The following is a 21663-nucleotide window of genomic DNA, read 5'->3' as shown; positions in this document are numbered from 1 at the left end:
GTGGGCCCTCCCCCTCTTGTGTGCCCTTTACATGCCAAAATACACGAGGGACAGAATAAAAGTCGAAATACCCCCCCCCCCGTTTGTTTTCTGTCCGCCTTGCTGCAGGCGCTCCGGGAGCCGAAACACGGGTGGTCGTGGGGGAGGAGCACGGATGGGGTGGCAGAGACATACACACCCCCCCGCACCGCTCCGGGCTCGCTGTGCTGCCGGGGCCGGGGCCGGGGCCGGGGCCGGCGAGGGGGCGTGGTTAGTAGGGGCGTGGCTTCAGCGATAAAACCGGTCGCCGGGAGCCGCGCGCGCGCGCGTCGCTGCCGCCGCTGACCTTCGCGTTTTCTCCGGTCTCGGTCCCGGTCCTCTCCCGCCATGGCGCCCAGGAAGTTCTTCGTGGGGGGCAACTGGAAGATGAACGGCGACAGGAAGAGTCTAGGCGAGCTCATCCACACGCTGAACGGCGCCAAGCTCTCCGCCGACACCGGTGAGGGCGCGGCCGCACGTAGCGCACGTCCCGCGCGGCGCCTCACGGCTCGCCGGGGCCCGGGCCCGGGGAGCGGCAAATGTCAGAGGGCGGCGGAGGGTTAAATATAACCCGGCGGGCGGGGGATAAATATACCCGTGAAACCGGATCCGGGGCCGCGGACACGTGCGGCTGCACCCCTGGGCGGCGGGGCCTCCCCCCAGCCCCTCCCGGCGGGAGCGGGGGCCCGATGGCGCCGGGGCCGAGCCCCCAGGGCCCCGCGCTTCTCTCCCTCGGCCTTGCCCCTGCCCCGCCCCGTGTGCTCCCGGGCCCGTGATTCAGCTGAGCCCCGCCGCCGTATCCGGTTGCAGGCCCAGGCGTAACCCAGTGCTGCTTCCCCCCCTCCCGCCCGGTTCCTCAGCTGGGCCCGTTCCAAGGGACCCCCGTGAGCCGGGCCTCGGCCCGGTATCACCTGTCTGCCCGCGGGAAAGGGCTTCCTCCCTGTTCTCGAGTCATCGGATAGCAAGGATATTCCTGCTGCGGAGGGTCCCCCAAATGTCAGCGAGGGGGGGCGGGCTGCGCCTTCCCGGGCGCGGGGGAGGGGAGGGAGGGATGACCTCTCCAGGCTGGGATTAGGAGTCGGTGGTTGGGTCCGGTTTCTGCCCTTCGCCTAGCTCAAGGGTAACCACCTTCTCTGCCTTCCAGAGGTGGTTTGTGGAGCTCCCTCCATCTACCTTGACTTTGCCCGTCAGAAGCTTGATGCAAAGATTGGAGTTGCAGCACAGAACTGTTACAAGGTACCAAAGGGTGCTTTCACCGGGGAGATCAGGTGAGTCTGGATAACAGCAAAGCCGGGGTGCCTCTGCAATGAGAATTTCCTCCAGAGGTGTGAGTCATCTCCTTTCTCCTTAGTCCAGCAATGATCAAAGATATTGGAGCTACATGGGTGATCCTGGGCCACTCAGAGAGAAGGCATGTTTTTGGGGAGTCTGATGAGGTGAGTGATCCTGGAATGGAGAGATGGTCCTGCTTGGGACTGCAAGGCCTGGAGGGGTGAGCAGTTAAAAGACGACTACAGTATCGGTTGCCTTGTTTCTTTTCCATGCCCAGTTGATCGGGCAAAAGGTGGCTCATGCTCTAGCTGAGGGCCTGGGAGTCATTGCCTGCATTGGAGAGAAACTGGATGAGAGAGAAGCTGGCATAACGGAGAAGGTGGTTTTTGAACAGACCAAGGCCATTTCTGGTAAGGGGAGAAAATGGATTCTTTTTTCTGCTTTAGATATTTGGGAAATGGCCATCCTGGCCTTCCTTGGAAGGCTTGCAGCTACATTGCTGCAAATATTCACACGCCGTATTAACATGGTCACGTTAATAAAAGGTCTGTGTGTTCCAGAAAGTTTTTCAGCTCTGCCCTTTGCAACATGGGGTACTGTGCTTATTTGTACCTTCTCTCTTCCCCAGATAATGTGAAGGACTGGAGTAAAGTGGTTCTTGCCTATGAGCCAGTTTGGGCTATTGGAACTGGTAAAACTGCAACTCCCCAACAGGTATGAGCAAGGGAAAGGTGGCTAATTAAATGGCCAGCTAATACTTCCCACTCCACAGATTTTGTTGAAGATGCTCTCTGAAGACTTAAAAAGACTTAGAGGAACTCTAGAGATTCTCTCTTTTCTTTGGGAAAGGGAATTGTATGCAGAATGGCTCACACCTCAGTGGGACTCTCTGTTGCAGGCTCAGGAAGTTCACGAGAAGCTGAGAGGGTGGCTGAAAAGCCATGTGTCTGATGCTGTTGCGCAGTCAACTAGGATCATCTATGGAGGTAAATGAGTCTGAAGCCTCTTTCCAGCACAGGGAGCGCTTAGTTTCTCTGTTGGTGCAGTTGTGCAGCCTGCTCTGCTGTTGAGGAAGCTCAAGATTGTTACAGCATGAAAAGCCACCTACTAGCTTGTTTGGGTAAACTGGAGACAGTCTTACTTTACTGTCTGCATAGTAAGAGGTGGCTAGTACCTTGCAGGTCTCTCCTTTTGCCCTGGCCCTCTTTTCTAGAGCTGGCCACATCTGACCTTTAAAATACTGCTCCCTCCTCAGGTTCAGTCACTGGCAGCAACTGCAAGGAGCTGGCCTCTCAGCATGATGTGGATGGCTTCCTTGTTGGCGGAGCTTCTCTCAAGCCAGAGTTTGTGGATATCATCAATGCCAAACACTGAAGCAGCCTGTAAGGAGCAGTCCCTTGTGGTTAAGAGCAAGAAATGGAAGCAAGAAGGGACCTTTCACTGCACATGTCTCAGTACAGAGGCCTCCTCTGAGGCTTTTTCCCCTCCACGGTCATTGTTATAAATGTGCTGCTAAACCCCACCACCACACTGGAGTTCTGTTAGTTGTCTTGGCAGAGTCTTGACAGCCTCCTCTCTGAATTGGCAAAATCCTTGGTTGCCTGTTGATCTGGAGGAGCCCACAGTCATCCTGGCCAGTGCCTCCCTCTTTCTCTGCAGTGCTCCAGGGAGAGGGGGCCACCAGTGCTGGGGAAAGGAAAAAGAAACTACAGTCTCTCGCATCCTTCAGCTCCATCAGCAAGGAGCCTGTCAGCTTAGACCCTTGTGAGATGTCTTACCTCACCTGTGTCCTGTACTGAATAATAAATGAAAACAAGAAAAAGCAAAGGTGTGTCCCGGATCTTACTCAGAAGCAGCTGTAGACAGGCACTTTACAGAGTTTACTACTTCTGGGGGTAGCTGGTTGCAGAGAGGGTAGTGTGGACTTTCAGGGGAGGTTTCCTGAGGGCCTGCCATCACCCTGGTAGGCATCGCACAGATCTTGCTATTGTGTTTCACCTGCAGCATGCCCTGAGCATTGTGCTTCTCTCCTGTTACAGCTCCTCTTTGGGCCCAAGGTGATTTGTGTGCACCTCTACTCCAGTAGCTGCCGGAGCACTGGGCTGCTCCACTAGCAAGCTGATCTCTTCAGGCAGGCTTGGTGCTCATGTCTTCTCTTTGCCTGTGAGGACTGGTAATGACTTTGCTGCTCATTAAATGTGGGGCAGAGCAGCCTGTTCTTTGAGAAGGGAAGGTTTTTAGGCTGTGTGCTGAGGATGTGCTTGCTGCCTGCTTTCAGACATGTGCTTATGGGTGAGAAAGGGAGATGAGATGTTCTTTCCCAGCTGCTGCACCAGCTAGGAGATTTTTAGATTACTAAGGGTAATGGAAAAGGAAATGCCTCAACAAGCTGGAGCGTAACTGTGAGGCAGCATATCCTTGGGAGCCTACAGGCAGTGCTTGGAATGGGGGGGCAGGCAGGGCCAGCGCATGCTAAAATGGTGCCGAGACCAGCCCTGAGTTGTGGAGGGGTAACTGTTGTGAGGAAACGCAGAGTGGTGGGGCCTGGGTGTAGGAGCACGGCTCCTGGGAACTCTGCAACAGAGGAAAGCCCATCACAGAGGGGATGGGGTGAGGTGGACTAAGGAGGAAGAGCCTGACTGCAGCACAGAGAGATGGCAGCTCTGGGCTCTTGTGTGCAGAGTGATGTGGAGGGAAGGGTGCTTCAAAGGCCCTGAAAAAACTGAAAACTGGTTTCTACAACCAGAGTGTTTCTAACAGGCTGCTGGTGCACAACCGTAGTTCGGTGCCTCAGGGCACTGGGTTCAGTGTGACCAGAGCAGTGGTGACTCAGTAGGGATATGGACTGTTTTGCTGATTAAGGATACCAGTTAAACTTTGACACCAGAGTGAAAAGAGTAGGTGTATTTTACTAGGGATAACTAAAAACTGTAACTAATACAGAAACTGTGCAGTAAGAAAAGACAGAATAATGCACTTAAATAGGAAGATACAGGGTAATGCATCAAATCATTACTACCAGAGAGAGAGAATAGTCATTAAGAAAGATCCATCACCACTTGCACCCATTACCATCATCAAGACCCACAGCCGCTGGGGAGCCCCAGTTACAGCAAGGGTTTGGATAGCCTGTCCCAGCAAGTGGGAAATCCTGCGTGGTGTGTCCATCTGTAGGTGAGGCACCCAAAGTCACTGCAAGAGGGTCCAAGTTTATGTAGTATTGAATAAACAAGTCTGCCTGACTATGGTGCAGTGAACATCTGACTTCACTCTCCAGTTAGATTCCCCCAGAGCCTGGCCAGGGCTCAAGGAGGAAGCCAAGGGAGTTTCCCTGCTTGTCTAATTTTGACCACATTCTTTTTGGAAGGCCACACATCTGGTCCCAAGGCTGAACAGCTGGCTTCATGGCCTTGTTAACTTCCCCCTACACAAAGAAGGATAAAAATATATTCAGGATAAACATGTTTTCATTACATTCATTATCAGTAACAAGTATATGATAATCTAAGTTATATTTTTCACTAGTGAGCATACATCCATCATTAATGATTGCATGCTAAGTTAGCAGCTTCAGCTCAGGGCCTGTTGTTCAGGCTTCAATACTTCAACACTTTGGCACTTTTTACATCAGCATAGGTGGTTTGTTATAACCTAGCACAATACCCACTAGCACAGTGGTTATCAGTTATAAAATATACAGGATTCATCTACAGGTCAACTCTGGTTGGGCCTGTTGTCCAAGCCTTAGCACTTCAAATGTGCCTAAGGCTGCCAGCAGCAGGCAGGCAGGATCACTCAGGGCTTGGCCACAGAGCTAGGCAAGAGCCCAGCAGAGTGACCTACATAGAAAAAAACAGACGGGAGCCGAGCACTGATCTTGGTGCTTTGAGGAGAATACAGAGGCATGAAAGCACTCACTTAATGAGGAATAAACTCATGGAACATAATTTCTGCATCAGCAGGAATGGCAGATCTTGGTTTTCTTCTTTTTGTCTGCTTTCTGGCAGAACCACAGTTCTGTGGAGTAGAAATACTGCCAGATTCTTACTGCAAATTGTTGGATCTTAAACAGGTTGCTTGTTGGGAAAAATGCCTTGTGGCAGATGTGACAGCCCAAGGGAGACTGCTGCAGCTTCATTTCCTCAGCCCCAACCAGTAGCCAGGCTGAGCTTGTATTTATTTCCAGTAGGCACCCACACATAAACCCACACATACACCACATGTATACGTATATACTCACATGCACACAGCACCAGTGGCCTCATCCCACCCCCTTCTCTGGCTGATTAGGATGGAGGTGCACTAGTAAGCATAGATATATACATATATATGTGTGTGTATTTATATACACACACATACACACGTATGTGCAGTGTGGCTCCCTCCAGCAGCTGAGCTCAGGCAGGCTGCCTAGTAGCTGCCCCTCAACTCCAGCCTCTCCAGTCCCCCCTGTGATGGTCTCACCCCCAGGGACTCCCAGGACCCCAGCCTCTTTGGCAGCTGCTGGGACATCCCTGGTCCCCCCAGCAGCCATCTGCTCCCTCGCAGCCCCCAAGCCCTCTTGATGGCTGCTCCAGCTGCACCTTCCGTGCCACTCACCCACTCGCCCCTGTGCTCAGTGCTGCCCCATGGGCACAAGTCCCTGCTGCTGGCACCCAGACACCCCCACACCCCTGCACGTGGTAACGAGAGTCCCTCACCCTGGGAAAAGTGAGGAAGGAGTCTGATGAGAAGACGGGACAGGCTGAGGCACAGGGCATGGCCAGACAAACGATCACAAACCAGTTACAGGCAACCAGCCCTTTTTATTCCCGTATCCCTCTGTTCTCCCACACTTGATCCTCCACAAATCTCCTTTTCCCACCTTTGGTTCCTCCCCTAAACAGCCCCGAATGAGTCCTGTGCAATCCCCAAACGCTCTTCCCCTGCACCCCATCGTGTGTCCCACACCCCTGTATGCAGCGAACCCCCATCAGCCCTAAAGGTTCTCTGGGGCTGAGGTTCCCCGGGAGGGGCCTGGACAGGGTGTCCCTTCCTCTGAGTCTGTAATTTGGGTCCCCACTTACCATCGTGCCCCTGTGGTCCTCAAGATGGGCCTTAGGTGGGCCTGGGAGCAGCCTGGCAGGGTGCTGGCTGGGATCTCCCTCCTGCCCTTGTCTCCCTGTGCTCCTCTGTGGGTGTGCAAGTGAGCTTTTAGCACATAACCTCCTTATTGATCCATAGAGTCAGGTTGGGGATCTTTCTTTTTTTTTTTTTTTATATAAGACCAAAGTAAAGTTTCTCTCTTTTAAGGATTTGGGTTTCCTTGTAGAATTTCTATTGTTTCTTCTAAGTTCTTCGGTCATCTAGAAACAAGACAATCAAGCCATATGTTCCTGTTTTAAGACCACATATAATGTGTGCATAGAGGCACACACAACTTCTACCAGTCCATTCTTCAGCATAAAGGGATGATGTCCAGGAAGAAAAGCATGTTGTCGCTTTTCCTCAGCACCAGTTTGCTGAAAGGCTCCTTTAAAGCCTTGGAAAGCAAAGGCAAGAGGAGCTGGTTATGTGCAGAGGGGTTTTTCTGCAGGGGATATAGTGGAAAACCACATCATATCCAGGTTAATGACCAGGGAATGAATTCAGATGGGGCGATGTTCTGCTGCTTAAGGATACCAATTAAACTCAGACACCAGAGTGAAAAGAGCAGGTGTATTTTACTAGTGATAACAGTGTAATACAGAAAACATGCAGTAAGAAAAAGCAGAATAGTGCACTTAAAGCAGCAAACAGGAAAAAACAGGGTAATGCATTAAATCATTACTACACAAGAGAGAGAATGGAGATTAAGAAAAATACATCACCCCTTGCATACAGTAGCATCATCCAGATCCGCAGTGGCTGGGGAGCCCCGGTCACAGCAAGGATTTGGAGAGCCTGTCCCGGCAAGTGGGAAGTCCACCCATAGGCGAGGCTTCCAAAGCCGCTGCAAACGGGCCCGGCCTCATATACCAGAGATCGACAGGCCAGAATAGCCAGCACCTTTGTTTTGAGCAGAAATACCTGGTTTCATTCTCCTGTTGGATTCCACCCAAAGCCTGGCCAGGGCTCAGGGGGGGAAGCCAAAGGAGTTTCTAACAAGGCCAGATACTTGGGTTCTCAGCCTTGAACAAGGCTAAACAAGGGAAGTTGGATACATTCTCTCCTCACTCCTGATTATATTTTGTCTAAGCTGCCTCTTTCACTAGCGAGTTTACATACTTTGTTAATGATTACAGACTAAGTTAGCAGCTTCAGCTTGGGGCCTGTTGTTCAGGCTTCAGTACTTCAATGCTTTAGCACTTTTTACATCAGCATAAGCGCATTGTTATAACTTAGTACAATACCTACTAGCACAATGGCTTTCAGTTACAAAAGATACAGGATTCATCTATAGGTCAACTCTGGCTTGGGCCAGCTGGCCAAGCCTTAGCACTTCATTCGGTCCTTTGACCTATAGGTGAATCATGGCTCTCAGACCATTTCTATGGTTATTGACATTAGTCTTTGTTCATCAGTTGGTGATGTCTTGTCAGGCATGTCCCAATCCTATATCAGGGAGGGTTCTTAAGTGATCCTAGGAGTGAACTTAAGACACAAATGAGGTTAAATTCCCTACAACCTTGTAAACTCTATTTCCCATAACAAGCAATAATAGTGATAGGACAGAGAGAAGAAGAAAAAGTCAGAATACCTAAGCAAGCAAATGGAAGAGATGCAGCAAGATCAGTTACTACCACCATGAATCCACTGACATCCCGTTGTCTCAGTCTTGGTGCAGGTGATAAGGTTGCTACAGGCTCCAAGCTCCACCGAGAGAGAGATGATGTCAAAATCCCAGCTCCGAGCCCCGAGAAAAGAGTATGTAGTCCTTTTATTGTCCCAGTCCCCACAATTCCTCCAAAGAGTCCACTCATTTCCACAGAGTTCATTGTCATATGTGCCACCCTGTGTTCTTCCATGTGCACATGCCCAGGTGTTCACGGTGGTCTTCACTTGGCTCACGTGCAAGTGCAGCTTGACAGGCACTGCCAAGGATGTCGTCATTCTGGCTTCAGGCAGACATGGTGATTTCTTCGGGAACAGTTCATCTCCTTTAGAGCGTAATTCTCCATGGTGACAGGATGTTGAGGCCAGGTAGTGGTAGTGATGCAGCAGCAATGTTGGGACAAGCACAGCCTAACACAGTCTTTTATACCAACCCGTGGATCGACATTGCTATCCTCGTGGTGGCACGAAGGATAGATATATAAAGACAGAAAGGATAGAAATAGCATGCAACATGATAACTAATAACACTTTTGGCTAACATATAACTAATAACATTTTTAACGGATATATAAATTTTCTGTTAATAAACATGTAACTAATAATATCTCTAACAAATATGAATATCTTCAGTTAACAAGCATATATCTAACAACATCCCTAACAAATATGTCATGCTCAAAATTATCTAACTCTACAAAACCAAAACATTTTATAAGGCTACATAGTAAATTGGAATCACCACTAACATGTGATCCATTATTTTTCCATGGTTCTGGCAATGTACCACTGAGCGTTTGCAGCTCTGGCAGTCCACATGGTCTGCTGCCCTGGTTTGCTGAAGTTGGGGTCAGCATACGCAGCCAGAAAATCACTTTCCACACCCCCTTATCCTAAAGCACATGCGTCTTCTGGGCCTAGAAACTTCTAGCTCAGATTTAAACAAAGGCAAATGAGTAAAAACACTACAAATAACAAGTAAAACAATATTAACACTAACAACGCTTAACAACTTTTTAATGAAACATATAATAAAGGTAACAGTAACAATAACCATGTCAGTTAATAGTATTTTAACTAAACATATTTCACCAAAATGAGTCTGAGGCTGGGCCTAATGATGTGCTCCGGTCCGTGGGAATTGGTTGAAGGACGTGATTGTCTACATGAATAAGTACAATTGCAAGACGGTTTACATGGACACTGACAAGATGAACACATACATCCCACAAGAGAAAATACAGCAAGAACCAACAGAGCAATCTCCACAAAATTAAGTATCAAAAGGGGATAAATTCTGGCTATTGTTGTCAATTGTGGAGCTGAAGATGGTGGTCTGGCTCGCTGGAGCTGGCGTCTGCCTACACAGCAGGAAAATGTATTTCCACTCCCCAGAGCAGAGGGCATCTATAGTTTAGGCCTTGGTATTTCCATCTCACCTTCATGGGCTCAATAATGACCTTTTAAAGTCCAGGCCCCATTAGCAAAAGGACCTTCTCCTGATTTGGTGTCTGTTGTTTGATCATAATACTGGCAACAGAATCACCTAAAACCACAAATTCGCTTTCCTCCCATTCTTGGTTAATACTTCGGAAGCCAGAGCTTCCCCTGGAGCCAAGGGAGAAGAGAACGGTCACCCAAAGCAATTTTGCAATGATAGACAATACATCCTAAAAACTTTAATAAGACAACATCAACACTATGCAAAAACTTAAATTCACATAAGGATCCCCCGTCGTGACTCAGGATATCTGTCTCCGGGGGGGTTACCTGCAAGAAAAAGGAAAGAAAAGCTTCTCGGTTCATTTTGAGAACCAGAGGTGGGTTATAATTAGAAAGATGGGATAATCTGCCTTGTATTAATTTTGTGCTCCTTTCCATGAGCATCTTTGGCTTTCCAGGTGTACTTTTTTATTGGGGTATCCAATACCAAAGGTGCTGCTCCCACCGTGGGGAGTTCAACTAAGACAGGTTGTTCTAGAAAAGGAGATGGATTTCTGGGGTGGTCAAGGCCATGGGGCTGGCATAATTGTTGGAGCATTTGGACAGAATGCTGTGATCTTTGGGCATCCATTTACTGATACATTTAACTCCACTTATCCTTTCTGCAGAGGCCATAAATCTGAAGCCTTTTGATGGTTTCTTTAACTAATTCTAATGCAGCTTGCTGTTCATTTCCCCATTCAAATTCATATTTTTTCCTTGTCACCTTATACCAAAGGGTTAACATTTATCCCAAACAGGGAATATGCTGCCTCCAGAAGTTGAACAGCCCAATGGATCTAAAATCTAAAAAAATTGTTGTCAGGGTTTAGGTAGTATTTCTTAATGCCCACAGTGCCACTGAATTCCTAGAAACTTCAGTGTCTGAGACGGTCCTTGGATTTTTTTTTTTTTCAGGGTTAAATTCCCAACCCTTCTGTTTCATGTGATTTACCACTAATTCAAGGACTTGTTGTACATCCTCCTATTCATTTCCTTGGATCGAAACATCATCTATATAGTGACTTAATTATGTGTGAGGAGACAGCTGTATTTCATCTAAATATTCAGCTATAATTCTATGACAGATAATGGGGCTATGCAACCATCCCTATGGTAATCTAGTAATGGTGTATTGCTGGCCCTGCCATGTGAAGGCAAAATCGATCCCAATGTTCTTCTGCAACTGGAATGGTAAAAAATGCATTGGCCAAATCTATTACAGCATACCCAGTTTCTGGATGTTTCTGAACTTTTTCTATTAAAGTGACAGTGTCTGGCACGGCTGCTGCAAGCGGTGGAGTATGTTTGTTTAGTTCTCTAAAATCCACTGTCATTCTTCAGGATCCATCACATTTCTTGATAGGCCATATCAGATTGTCCCACGCTGTCATGGTCGGCTTTAAAGCTCCTACATCTAATAAATCTCTAATTGTCTGTGATATCTCTTCATGTCCTCCTGGAATTCTAGACTGCTTCACTGTAACTAACTTAGTTGCAGCCAGGATCTGCACAGGAGGCATTTTTACTTTACCAACACTAACAGGTCTGGCACTAATACAGGGTTTAACTCCAAATTGATACTGACCATCAGAAAGATTTAAAGTTAGTCTTTTAGAATCTCTATACCTTTTATAAGTCCCAGAACAGGAACAATCATGACTGAATATAATCATTTTGGGAGGTTTCTTATTTTCATTTCTATTTGTGTTTGTACAGCTTTAATTTATTTTCCTCCTAAAACTGTAATAATTGCAAGTTGTCCTTTAAATATTTGGGGATTCCAATATACTAAGGAGGCCTCTGCTCCAGTGTCAATCAGGGCTCTTATAGTTTGCAGGGACTGCTTGTTCTAAAAAACCCAAAAAAACCCTTAAGCTCCACGTGGGGTCATTGGTCCTTCTGCACACACTGCCCTGGAGTTTGGCCATTAATTCATTTGTACTGATCATAATACTGACTCACTTCCCTTGCCTCATGCAGAGGGTGCAAGTCAGAAAATGGTGCCTGATCATCTTTCAACCTCGGAAGTGCTGAACCACTTATGTGGGGGGGGGGCGCAGGGAGTAGGGGGGCATCCTCCATGGGCAGATGTAGGGTCCCGTTGAGGTTCAAGAAGGGGTGCCATAGGCTGAGTTGTCCCTGAATTCCTAGTTTTAGAACTCTGCGCTCTCTTGATAGGTTTATTCAGCCCTCTCTGTGTATATATTCAGCGAAGCTCATTAGTTGGAACACTGTGGATTTTTTTTTTTTTTTCATGAGACATACTGTCTTTTAGCAAAGCCATAAACTTTTCCTTATGAGAAATCCTATTTTCATTGTCTTTAGGGCTGTCTCGAGTATCTCGATTCCCTGCACTCCTTTGGGTGTCCCACTCCCCAAGGTCACCCAGCTACTTTATTTTTCTATCACATCACAAAGGGAATTTCCTATCTCAGTAATCACAAGAGTCATGATAACATTTTTACAGTAGTACTGCATCTCACACACTCACACACACTCTTATATTAAACAGGTCGATCTTATGTTACCACACAAGGAGCTCCCTTACACCATTCACACAAACAACACAGAATTACACTTATAACCACAAGTACCTCTAGGACAATTATGACAAACGACAAATCTAGATTTAACACCATACATACGATATACAAGCTTCAAGTCTCAGAGTCAATATCGGTGCCAATGGTCAAAGTACACAACAAATCCAGCCCTTCTTCTTTTACTGTACGTATATTGTGCTACTCGCACTGTGGCTTTCTCTGCCACTGTCTGACAAGTATCCAGCTTATCAGCAAGCAACTTATTCCAGCATTACAACATCACTATTTGACTCCGTAAATCACATATCTGTCGCTCCATCTGAGAGCGCTCTAACAACAGCCTCTCTTTACTCTGGTGTTGTTTTCTATATGCAGTTAACAAAATCCATCCTTGTTTGCTTGAATCTGTAGTTTCTTTTCCTTTTCCAATAGGTATCCTTTTCCTATGATTTAAAACACCTAATAGTTCATCTTCTTTCAGCCATCTCTCCCATTGTTTGCATGGTCCTCTGACCTGAGCCCACTCCTGAGCCAGTGAACTAGGGAGGATTTTTTCCAATCAGGAGTATCTGGTGGACTTGACAAATTACCTTTGAACTTAAATAATGGCATTTTTGTTGGATCCCACTTCTGACACCAATTTATGTTCTGCTGCTTAAGGATACCAATTAAACTCAGACACCAGAGTGAAAAGAGCAGGTGTATTTTACTAGTGATAACAGTGTAATACAGAAAACATGCAGTAAGAAAAAGCAGAATAGTGCACTTAAAGCAGCAAACAGGAAAAAACAGGGTAATGCATTAAATCATTACTACACAAGAGAGAGAATGGAGATTAAGAAAAATACATCACCCCTTGCATACAGTAGCATCATCCAGATCCGCAGTGGCTGGGGAGCCCCGGTCACAGCGAGGATTTGGAGAGCCTGTCCCGGCAAGTGGGAAATCCTACACGCTGCGTCCACCCGTAGGTGAGGCTTCCAAAGTCGCTGCAAACGGGCCCAGCCTCATATACCAGAGATCGACAGGCCAGAATAGCTGGCACCTTTGTTTTGAGCGGAAAATTTCTGGTTTCATTCTCCTGTTGGATTCCACCCAAAGCCTGGCCAGGGCCCAGCGGGGGAAACCAAGGGAGTTACAGATTCATCTATAGGTCAACTCTTGCTTGGGCCAGTTGTCCAAGCCTTAGCACTTCAGGCGAGTGTAGCACAGAAGTAGTTGGTGCAAGAGAGTCAAGCAGGACGAGGCAGGGAAGGCAGGTGGCAGCTTGCCATGCGGCCCTCAACATGGATGGAGGGATGCTTGGCAGTGGGGGTGACAGCTGGCACATGCACTGGAAGAGCGTGAGACTCATGTCTGATGTTTGTGTGTCCAGCTCAGCTTATCTAACACTGACATTGCCCTGGGAGTCTGTGAAGGAGCAAAGTGCACCAGAAGGAAAGGGAGCATGGCCTTGGACTTTGGTATTAACCACAAAACACTGGTAGCCGTCAGTTCCAAGCAGCATTCCCAGCCAGTAAACATGCAGCTCTGCTCAGCCCCTCGCCCACAGGTGCCAAAGCTGGGCTGGCACCAATGGCTTCTGCTGGACCCTGGCAGCCGCAGCCCATCCTGGCGCCCCAGCCTGGAGGGTAGGACTGAAGCAGTGTCACCTGCAGCAGGTTGGGACATCGTACGCTAAAAGCCACTTCCTGTCATCCAGATTTTGTCATGGGAGGTTTCATGCAGAGCCCAAGCCTAATTCTGCTCAACATGTTAATTAAACATTTACCAGAGATGCCTTTCCTCAGAAATATTCACCACCTGAGTGACCACCACCTTGTGCGATCTGGCCATTGAAGTTAGCCCAGTTTTGAGCTGGAGGGTGGACAGGATGACCTCCAGTGGTCCTTTCCCACCAATATGATCCTTTAACTTTCTGAATAATTGCAGATGTCACCCAGCTAGGAAGGGCTGGGAGCACTTGGGAAGGGACTAGGATCACAGAGTGCTTCTGATGAAGGCAAGACATGCTCTGAGCCTTCCATGTGGAATTTAATATCAAAAACTACAAGCTGTTGCAGCTCGAGCAGCAGACTAACACAAGCTGTCAGCTGGGAGTATTACCATCAGGACGATGAAGAAACCACGGGGAGCTTAGGTGGCTGATGAGTGGCAAATCAGCAGCGCCCACCTTGCTGCAGGAAACTGAGCGTTAGCTGCGGGATGCACTAACCATAACAGCACCTCTGAAATACGGGAAATCTCTTTTTGGGGGGGTTTACTCAGAGCTGACGAGGCTCTGGATTTCACATTTGCCCTGTCGGAGGCAGCTGAAAGGTCCGCGATTACGCACCGAGGGTGAGAAGGGGCGTCTCTGGGAAAGCCCAGGCCTGTGTGGCTGAGGCTGAGGAGGCCCAACGCGCCTGCAGAGTCGCAAAGCACCGCCGCAAAGCGCCGCGCAGCGCCGTGCACCGCCGCAAAGCGCCTCCGGCGCGGGAAGCAGCAAGCCCCGCTCCGCCCCGGCGCTGTCTTCATAGCGGTTGCTATGGCAGCGGCGCCGGGCACCGCCTCCCGCCCCGCCCCGGTTTCCATGGCAGCGGGGCGCCGCAGCCCGCGCAGGCCGGGTGGTGGCGGCCGCCGTTTGGCCTGAGGGAGCTCCCGCGGCGGGGCGGGGAGCGGGGCCTCTGGGGATGGAGGGCGAAGAGCGGGACGGGGAGGAATACACCCTTCAGGAGGAGGGGGAGGAGGAGGAGGAGGAGGAGGAGGAGGCGGCGCGGTCGAAGCAGGAGGAGGAAGAACAGGTGAGGGAAGGGGCCTCAGAATCCGCTGGCTGCGGCTGGGCCAGCGCTGGCCGTGTGCTCTCTCCTTCTCCCCCAGGTGCTGGCCGCGCGTCCCCTGACGGAGGAGGTCCTGAAGGAGGGCCTGTCCCTCCTCTGTAAGTCCGGCAACGGCCTGGCCCACGCCTACGTGAAATTTGAAGCCAAATCCAAGTGAGTGTGCAACACCTGCCCCAGGAGGAGGCCTCCTGCTCCTCCTCCTCCCTGGACATCTGTGTAGCCACAGAGCAGCTGCGCGACAAGGCCACTGGTGACCAAGCATGTGGGACAGAGCGTTTCCAGGCCATGTTCTATGGCTGGCTGGCTTCTGGCCTGTGCCTCAGCATAGCCTGTCCATCCTCAGCCCAGAGCCGGGGACTGCCTCCGCCACAGCCAGATGCACTAGTGTGGACATCAGTGACACACTAGGTTGAAGGAAGCCTGCTCATCGCTCTGGACTGTGCAGTCCTAGGGGGACCTGAACAGGGTGACTTCCCCACAGTCACTTTTGAGAAATATCCATTAGGCATCTCTCCTGTTGGCTGCTAACCTTTAAGGCATGCACTTGTAAGTACAGTGCCACAATGGCCTGGGGACTGTTTGGAGCCTCAGTCCCATCAGTGCACCCAAACAACCCTAGACCTAACAGGCCTCGCTCTCAGTGAGACTATGTTTTTCACCAGCCTCACAGGTATCTTGACTGGCTTTTTCCCACTAGGAGAGTCCTTCCACACAGTCTTTGGTATTACCACTACTTTCTAACAGACCCATCTCCCGAATTTACCCTCTTTCCTCTTCTGGTTCTGCCCCCTTCTGACAGCTACAGCTCACACAGGGAGAAGTACTCCCTGTGCCAGAAAAGCAGGTCCACTCCTTAGCATTCGGCCTTGCTTACAGATTGTCCTTATCACCTGCCTTTTTTCTCTTTCTCTCCAGCAAGGCTTCCTAGGACAGCAAGGAAGTGGGAGAGGAGTATGCCCTCTCAGTACTGGTGAGAAGGAAACCAAAAGCTGGCAGCAGGGGGAAATATGAGAGATGTTTTATTCATGTCCTCCCTCCCACAGGGACTTGACGGATGTCAGCATCCTCGAAAGATTCATTCACCTGCGGTATGTGGATTTATCAGACAACAAGCTGCACGATTTGTCTCCACTGAGCAGCCTAACACACCTGCTTTGGCTGAAGGTGGATGGGAATCTGCTTAGCAGTGCCTGCATGCAGGAGCTGCCCTACCTCCAGATCATCAGCTTTACTCACAACCGCATCAAGGATATGGAGGGTATTACTCACCCCCGCTTAGCCAACCTCAGCCTGAAAGGTGATACAGACTACCTCCTCTCATTCTTGTGTACACAGGATGCTTTCTTAGGGTAGGATTAACTCTCATGTTGTTTCTTCCTCCTCTGGCACTCAGGAAATAAAATCCAGACAGCTCTGGGTCTGAGTCACGGCCAATTGTTCAGCCTGCAAATCCTGGAGCTGCGAGGAAACAAACTAGAGAGCACAGCAGGGCTCAGTCTTCCCAAGCTCAAGAACCTCTATCTGGTAAGGGGTCAGCCAGCTTGGGAAGTGGATGGAGCTGCTGCACCTCCCATCAGTGGAAGGAAGGGAAATACTGCCCCTTTCAAAGCAGCATAATTTTTGTGCTAGCTCCTTCAGTTCAATCTTCTCAACCCAAGAAAGGAACAGATTTCAGAGAGCTAAGGAGACAAAATCCTGTCTTTGGGCTAGCTCCTTCTATGCTGTTTGCCTAGATGGTGCAAAGGGAGTAGCCACTGACCCGTAATTCCTCTACAGAGAGCAGGGGAGTTGGCAGCTCTCAGTGTGTCAGGTTCTTCCCTCCCGGCCTCCCACCGGAGAGCTGTATCCTCTTCTGGCGGGGCTAGGCAAACCTGTTTTCAGTGTGTCCCGGGACCCCTGGGGGTCAGTGCAGGAAGCAACAATTTGCTCTGGCTTGACAGCACGGGGTGATGCCTCCTTCTGCTCTCTTCTGCCTAATCAAATACTGGTTTAAAACTAGCACAATTATATGATTCACATCTTCAGCTGCTAGAAAATAAACTGATTGTACACCACAGTGAAACGAAGATAGGAGAAGCAATTTCCTAATACCATAAACAATTGCTTTAGCGAACATTTACTCCTAGAGATGCAAGTGAAGAAAGTATGTAGGGCTTAGTCCCATGAATCGCACAGTGCTACAGCTTGCAAAGACTGGATAGGTGTCCTGAGTCACTACCTCTTAAAAAGCAATTAAAGATGATAAAGGCTTTGAAAAGCTATATGATTTCTTTTCATCAAGACTCCCTGGCAGAATAAAACAGGAAGATTGCTTGCTGAGATTGCCTGTAATTTTCTGGTAGAAAACTGAGATTTTAGGACTAGAGGTGGTGGAAGAAGGGATAAAGTGGATAAGTCACTAAATACAATACAGAATTTAAAAGGAAAACTTTAGTGAATGATTGGAGGGAGGCAAACACAGCACCTATATTTGAAGAAGGTTTCTGGCATGACTGAGGAATTTCTGAGCTGCACACATGAAGCAGGCAAATGCAAGATGTGATTATTAAAACTAGAACAACTGACTCATTTCTTATGAATCCTTGGGGCTTGAATTTCACAGAATCATCTAGGTTGGAAAAGACCTTTTGATCATCTAGTCCAACCATTAACCTAACGCTGACCATTAAATTTGTCTCTCATGTCCACCTGCTCACTAAATAATTTTGGAGGGGTGTCTCTACCAGTAGTACTTTGCTTTCTGTATAAAGATTTTGGTATTACTTGAGCCATGGATAAATGTAGCCAATGCCTCAAGGACAGGGTGCAAGAAAAAGGGTTCAATTTGAAGGACCTAAACCAAATTTGGTTAATGTATGACATAGTTGCAGGTGAAATTTAGCATTAGAAAAGTTGTACCTGCTGGCAGGAGGACTCCGAGCTGGCTGCGTACCATGTGGCACTTTTCTCAGTTTGAGGATCGCTGCCGTCTGTAGGGCTGTGTCGGTCCCTGGTCGTGCAGCAGTGGTGACAAAGTGACAGAGTAAGGCCAAGTATGCAGGAAGGGGAGAGGGAACCATGGGGAACATACTATCGTGGCTTTTCATAAGAAATGGTGGCATCACGTCTGTTATTTGGTTGGGGGGGGGGGAAGAAACAAATCCATTCTGCATTGTCCTGTCAGTGCTTGCAGTGCCAGAGCTGTTAAAACTGTTCACACTGAAGTAATGAAGAAAATGAGAGTGACGAAAGGTGACCATTCATTCATTACCAGTGGTCTGTGAGTTCCCCACCCTGTTTTCCACACCAGCTCCTGATTTCCTGTGAGGTACAAGGTACTAATCCTTCCTGACTGTTAAATCTGTTCACATGACCTTTGCTTAATCTCCAGCTTCCCTCCCTTTGTCCTTGTGTTACCCTCTTTACTTGGCCCAGCTGGTCCAGACTCGCCTTTGTTCAGATTACACTAAAATCCTCCTTTTCTACAAAACGTCCTTTTCCTGAGTGACCCAGTCCTGAACTGTTGTCCCAACAGTTCAGCCTGTGCCCCTTTCATTAGTCTCAGACACCGGCCATGTCACTCCTGGGTACCAACAAGCGACAGAGAGTGGAATGACATCTTTCTCCCCGTTTCCTGTTAAGACTTCTACATCCTTAGAGACTGAGCCCCAGGCCACAATTGCCAGCAGAGCCCTGCTCAGCTCCAGGCTGGAGAATGTGGTAGGGAGGCTGTAGTTACCAGGGATGTTCCAAACTTGGCTGCACAAGGCAGTGAGCAGCCTGACCTGGCATTGGTGCTGGGCCCAGGGCTCAGGCGGAAGATTTCTAGTGGCCTTTTCCAGATGAAATTCTGCTGTGAAACTTGCTGAAATTTAGAACTTCATATTTCCCTGTCTCATAACTCGCATCACAGGAAAGTGACTGAAATTCAACGACGGGGAATTCTGAGCTGATAGGACACATTCTTCCTGCCATACTATTGTCAGGTTTGTTGCAAGAAGGTGCACCAATGGATGGATAACAACAATTACACCTGGAAAAGCTTAATATTAAACCAGCCAACAACCCCCACTCCCTGCAACCTCTCTCAGGAACATGCAGCTTGCTTCTGCTCCTAGAGAAGTAGAAGAGGAGACTTCTTGGTGGTAGATTTCCCCCACAAGAGAAACAGATGACACTGGAAGATCCTTGGACTGCATGGACTATGTGACTGAGAGGGGCTGGTGATTCATCCTTTAAATACACTTGTTTCAGGCTCAGGTCCATGCTTTCACCTCCACACTGTTGCTCTCTGAGGCCTTAGGGGCTCCAATTCAGCACTGCTGTGGAAGGGGGTGCTGTGCAGGCAGTATTTATCTGGGGTGGTTTTGTCTCAGTGATGCTACAGGAAACAGTTTTTCAGCAAACTCTTGGTCCTTGAATCTGAATACTTAGAAGCCATTTGGGCAAGACCCTTCAGGGAAGTCTGTGTTACAAGTGGTAGGGAGTCTGAAGGGTAGGAAGAGCTTTAAAGGCCAGAAATAACTGCTGTGTGTCATCCCCTTTTTCCATCTCTCTTCCTGCCTCCCTGATGCTCAGGCCCAGAACACCATTCGGAGCCTCGAAGGCCTTGAGGGCCTGGGGCAGCTGGCAGTTCTGCACCTGCGTGACAACCAGCTAGAGACCCTGGATGGATTCTGCAGCAGCATGAAGTGCCTGCAGTACCTCAATTTACGGTGCGTCCTCTTTGCTTAGTGTTGGGACCAGAGAGCCCTTCATCAGGCTGTACTCCTGTTTAGATCTTTAGGATTTTTCTGTTTTCTTTGGAAATTCAGTACCTGATGGGTATGGGTTGGTCTTTACCACCCTTAAACAGTGTTCAGCACTCTGCTGTCTAGGAATATAACAGACAGGGCCTTTCCTGAGCTTCTCAGAAAAGATCTGTCTTTTCACTCACTCACACCCCATCTCACACTTTTTATTCACAGAATCAGAGAATCATGTAGGTTAGAAAAGACCTTGAAGATCATCCAGTCCAACCATTAACCTCACACTGACCGTTCCCAACTCCACCAGATCCCTCAGCGCTGGGTCAACCTGACTCTTCAACCCCTCCAGGGATGGGGACTCCCCCCTGCCCTGGGCAGCCCATTCCAATGCCCAACAACCCTTTCTGCAAAGAAATACTTCCTAAGAGCCAGTCTGACCCTGCCCTGGCGCAGCTTGAGGCCATTCCCTCTTGTCCTGTCACTTGTTTCTTGGCTCAAGAGACTCATCCCCCCTCTCTGCACCCTCCTTTCAGGGAGCTCTAGAGGGCCGTGAGGTCTCCCCTCAGCCTCCTCTTCTCCAGACTAAACCCCCCCAGTTCCCTCAGCCACTCCCCATACGACCTGTGCTCCAGACCCTGCACCAGCTCCGTTGCCCTTCTCTGGACACGCCCGAGTCATTCAATGGCCTTTTTGGGATGAGGGGCCCAAAACGGAACCCACTCATCAAGATGCGGCCTCACCAGTGCCGAGTACAGGGGTCAGATCCCTTCCCTGTCCCTGCTGGCCACGCTGTTTCTGATCCTTGCCATAACTCCTTTGGATCTCTCCTATCATGTCCTCTGTGTCCTGGACATGACTCCAAGCACCCTTTACTTCTTGTCACTTGCCATACAGGGCGATGGCAATACCACACAATTCAGTGGACTGTTTGAGCACAGAGAAATCCAGAGGAGATGTCCTTTTTGTCCCTCAGGCTGGGGAGCCGCAGAGAGATCTGGATCTTAGATCACAAGTCTGTGGTCTAAGGTCTACTGTCTGCCATGCTGTTAAGTTTTGCTTTGTCTTGTCAGCTTACTGCTCTGAAGGGACCTCATTACTTGCATGTGTCTCTTTCCCCTGCTCTCTGTGCTTCCTCTTCTTTAGGAACAATGGGATCAGTAGCCTTCAAGAGGTGGCAAAACTGCAGGTCCTCCCCATGCTGCAGTCACTGGTGCTGCTGGACAACCCATGCTGTGATGAACCCGATTATCGGCTGGAGGTCCTGGTCCTGCTGCCACACCTGCAACGCCTCGACAAGGAGTTATTTGAGCAATATGAACAGGCAGAGGCGAATAAAATCCGTCAGGAAAGGCAGGAAGAGGAAAAGGTGAGAACAGCATGGCGGGGGGAGCAGAAGGACGTGAAAGGGAAGAGAGAGGATCAAACATGCTGATCAAGCCTCTTCTCCTCTAGATTACATGAAGGGAAGGTTGAGGGAGGTCAGTCCCAACAGAGACCAGGCCTTGCAACCTGATTGTGATGGCCAGCTGCCATTCTTGACCCCCAAAGTGAGGGGTGAAAGGGGAAAATAAGTCAGGCATGGAGTCATTTGCCTTCTCCCTCTTTCCTTCTTCAGGAAATGGAAGGATCTCTCCAGGACGATGTGACTGAGTGACCCCTGGTTTTAATACCTGTTCCCAGAGCCACTCAAGATTTGGAGATGCCTTCCCTGCACGTGTGGCTGGAGAAGTGAGAGCCGTAGGTACCAGAGCCACCTTCACCTCATTTTGCCCCTGGAGAAAAGAGGAGGGCTACCCACCCTGGTCTTGGAAGCTGCCTTGAGGTACTGCAGTGGTTTTGCAGTCACTGCACTCCTGTGCTCTATTCTCAGTGTGCCCCAGAGGGAAAAAGGGAAAGGGGAGAGTTACAGGTTCTGTGGTTTGATTTACAGCTCCCCAAAATCCTACAAGATTTTCTGATTTGAATAAAAATAATTAATGAGCCTGGAGTGACTGGAATTGTTTATCC

At 49.0% G+C, this 21663-nt stretch overlaps 2 protein-coding genes across 2 annotated transcripts; both read left to right on the top strand.

Moving 5' to 3' along the window:
- Window positions 1-299: 299 nt before the first annotated feature.
- On the top strand, window positions 300-3117 carry TPI1 (triosephosphate isomerase 1). Its single transcript, XM_074927493.1, has 7 exons — window positions 300-478; window positions 1163-1286; window positions 1370-1454; window positions 1568-1700; window positions 1919-2004; window positions 2189-2276; window positions 2546-3117. The coding sequence occupies exons 1-7, from the start codon at window positions 367-369 to the stop codon at window positions 2662-2664; spliced, it is 747 nt and encodes a 248-aa protein (XP_074783594.1). The 5' UTR covers window positions 300-366; the 3' UTR covers window positions 2665-3117.
- An 11553-nt stretch (window positions 3118-14670) lies between these two features.
- Window positions 14671-21591, top strand: LRRC23 (leucine rich repeat containing 23). The gene is made up of 7 exons (XM_074927480.1): window positions 14671-14893; window positions 14970-15082; window positions 15973-16226; window positions 16323-16453; window positions 19487-19623; window positions 20800-21022; window positions 21272-21591. Exons 1-7 carry the CDS (start codon window positions 14783-14785, stop codon window positions 21308-21310), a joined length of 1008 nt encoding a protein of 335 aa, XP_074783581.1. The 5' UTR covers window positions 14671-14782; the 3' UTR covers window positions 21311-21591.
- The last annotated feature ends 72 nt before the right edge of the window (window positions 21592-21663 follow it).

This window comes from Athene noctua, chromosome 1 (genome assembly GCF_965140245.1).
Source record: "Athene noctua chromosome 1, bAthNoc1.hap1.1, whole genome shotgun sequence".
Taxonomy (NCBI): domain Eukaryota; kingdom Metazoa; phylum Chordata; class Aves; order Strigiformes; family Strigidae; genus Athene; species Athene noctua.
Note: the sequence above shows the minus strand (reverse complement) of the source record. Positions and strands in the feature narration are given on the sequence as shown.

Excerpts from the sequence above, each read along its gene's own strand:
- TPI1 (XM_074927493.1), top strand. The coding sequence starts at position 367 with ATGGCGCCCAGGAAGTTCTTCGTGGGGGGCAACTGGAAGATGAACGGC. Across the intron at positions 479-1,162 it reads CAAGCTCTCCGCCGACACCG|AGGTGGTTTGTGGAGCTCCC; the intron begins GTGAGGGCGCGG and ends TCTGCCTTCCAG. Across the intron at positions 1,455-1,567 it reads TTTTTGGGGAGTCTGATGAG|TTGATCGGGCAAAAGGTGGC; the intron begins GTGAGTGATCCT and ends TTCCATGCCCAG.
- LRRC23 (XM_074927480.1), top strand. The coding sequence starts at position 14,783 with ATGGAGGGCGAAGAGCGGGACGGGGAGGAATACACCCTTCAGGAGGAG. Across the intron at positions 16,454-19,486 it reads AGCTCAAGAACCTCTATCTG|GCCCAGAACACCATTCGGAG; the intron begins GTAAGGGGTCAG and ends CCTGATGCTCAG. Across the intron at positions 21,023-21,271 it reads AAAGGCAGGAAGAGGAAAAG|GAAATGGAAGGATCTCTCCA; the intron begins GTGAGAACAGCA and ends TTCCTTCTTCAG.